This window comes from Magnolia sinica, chromosome 11 (assembly GCF_029962835.1).
Source record: "Magnolia sinica isolate HGM2019 chromosome 11, MsV1, whole genome shotgun sequence".
In the NCBI taxonomy this organism is placed as follows: domain Eukaryota; kingdom Viridiplantae; phylum Streptophyta; class Magnoliopsida; order Magnoliales; family Magnoliaceae; genus Magnolia; species Magnolia sinica.
The window spans coordinates 19280168-19282860 of NC_080583.1; the positions used below are offsets into that span (position 1 = coordinate 19280168).

A 2693-nucleotide genomic window follows, 5' to 3' on the forward strand; every position below is an offset into this window, starting at 1 on the left:
CTGTAGGATGTACCCAAGATCCCGTCGCCTGCCGATAATGAGTCTCTCTATAGAAGTCTACTGGTTCGGGCTCCTGTCCAGTGACGGAATCTCGCTACACAATCAAAATGACAATAGAGCTAATATAAATGCATGGAAAAATATATCAACTTAATAATAACCAGTAACTTCTTACCATGTCGCGACGAAGTTGTACAAATGACTTTGAACCAGCTATATGGTTCACTTCCAACTTTCCCCTGTTCGCAGAATTTATTTTTCTCCTCTTCTGAACACATTATTCATAATATATTATTATTAATTACGAATTTAATTGTTACCTTAAGATATCGTAAATATGTAAATATTACCTGAAAAGACTCAGACGAAAATCTCTCACAGAGTATCCGCCAATCGTCAATGGTCACGTGCGGCGGTGCGGTCAATACGGCCTCCTCGAGGCTCCTGCACTGCTTGTACCACTGGTGTAAATCACTGCGGTACTCCTTAAACCGCTCCTTGATCATGTCATCGACGGCATGGGAAATGTACGGAACACTCAAATCCAAGATAAATTTATCCTGTAATTTTGTAAATAATGGATTAAGGTAATAAACTTATTAAGAAAATAACTTAACCATAAATTAAATTTTACAAAATAAAATTTAATTTACTAAATTTTACTGTAAGGCGCTGACGGATGTGCTGCCGCACATCATCTGTCACGTCTACCCAACTGGGGGTGGTGGTAGGGATCAAAGATCGACATAAGACACCGACCTCCGATGTAAACAACCTGGCATTGTCCCCAACAGGTCTAAGGCATTCCTGTAATTTGACGAGTGCCCATGTCGACATCTTCTTCACCCGCCACCTCATCAGCAACAAGCCTCTCATGTATCCTGAAGAGAGCATCCTGGGCCGGGCAAACAAAGTCACCACTATCTTCAAATGCATTAGTTTCCTGGCTTGAACTAAAGATAGTTACAACGCGCTCCTCACAGCCCGGCACAGACTCGCCAATCCTGATCTTGGATTGGCTCTCCTGCCTCAATTGCTTAACAATCTCGCCACCCCTCCCGATGATGCTTCCTATCTTCCGCCCAGGACACAAGTAACGGTAGACAGTATCATCTGGTCCCAGAGCATATTGTTCTCGCTCCTCGCCAGGATTCCTTCTCTTACTTCCACCATTGTCGGAATAGTCAGATTGAGAGTGGGATCGTTTACCATAGTTATTTCTTTGTCCAGCCATTCTAACTTACTTCTGTATCAAATAATTGATTTATTAAAGTCACATTTAAAAGGTAAAACAGTACATAAAAATACGCAGAGGTCTACTTAAGAGCTGTACATAGCTGATGAATAAAACCTCCTAGAGCTATACTCGAGCAAGTAGGGTACCAATCATATCACTGCAATGCATACCGCAAGCCAGATCTGGCTCTTCCATTTTATAGGTCACCCTGGATATCTACCTTTACACCAAAATCAGGCAGCTCAGCTCAGCACAGCAGGCTGCCCACATGCATACAGAAAGAATATACAGTTTTGAAAAGGCTGACCGACAGTCCACATTCAACTTAAAGTGTGGTCCGCCCAGTCAACATGGTGCCCTCGGGCACAAGGTCAGCTGCCCAGATATTGCACGTGTGTCACAGCAACATATGTTCCTGGGTTGCATTTGTACCATACCTGCTCGATCAGCATTTCCATTTCCTCTTGAGGAAGAGAATAGCAATGATGTATTCACGTTGAAAATACATAATAGAATATCTAAGTTCTAACTAATACAGAAGATAAACTCAGTCTTCAGAAAAAGATGGAGGATGGTAACAACCCCAATGTGTTGTGTTGTGTCGCACTACGGACCACCCATATTTTCTAATAGATGTCCCTTATAAAATGGAAATTGTTAGATCGGACAGCATCTTGTGGATTTCTTCTCAATGTTAAAAAGAAAAAAGAAAAAATAGCAACAACCTTTTGTTACTAATTGCATAAAAGAAACCAACTTCATCAATAATGAGAAATATTTACTTATCTAGACTAACATAATCACAAATCCAATAGTGCATTTTAGAAAGGGAAGAAAGAGAGAGGGATGAAAGAAACAAAGACATTCCGAATCTAAAATGTAAGATTAGAGGAAGGGGACAGAAAACACTAGATTCCATATGCATCTTTACATAGTAGCAATTAAAGCTGCAAAGAGTTCAAAATATAATAGAAGAACGAGATTTACCTTTGAGGGTTTTCCACAAACCCTAGAATGGAACCAGAGAGGGACGGAGAGATAGAGAGTCTCTCTTCTTCGGACACATGTGCTAGGGCTAATGAATGGGAAGTGAATATATGTTTACAGGGGCTTTTGATTGTTCTAGGGTTTTTTACTGCATTCCTCAGCTACAACAGCTCATCGCACTTGTACCACTGCATGTGCCGGGATGCGCGAAACTCGGACCTATTTTTTAGCCCAATAATGTCTCTCTTGAAAACAGGCTAGGCCGGGCTCCAGCACGGGCCTAACCAAGCCCAAACCATAAAGCAGCACCTAGAACTAAGCCCAACCCTTGACAAGCCAGAACATATAAGCATCAGCCCCAGCCTAATATGTATTCGGCTAGCACAAGCCCAGAGCCCCGTCCCATGGCCGCCAATCAGCCGATTAGCATCATCTATTCCATGTGAGAGCCATGACCAACTTTCAGGTA

The 2693-nt window shown here is 42.0% G+C and overlaps 1 protein-coding gene across 1 annotated transcript; it reads right to left on the reverse strand.

Annotated features, from left to right (window-relative positions):
* Positions 1-796: 796 nt before the first annotated feature.
* Positions 797-1875, reverse strand: LOC131218046 (KH domain-containing protein At4g18375-like). Its single transcript, XM_058212728.1, has 2 exons — positions 1334-1875; positions 797-1243 (listed from the first exon to the last, which is right to left on the reverse strand). The coding sequence occupies exon 2, from the start codon at positions 1232-1234 to the stop codon at positions 797-799; it is 438 nt and encodes a 145-aa protein (XP_058068711.1). The 5' UTR covers positions 1235-1243; positions 1334-1875.
* Positions 1876-2693: the final 818 nt, after the last annotated feature.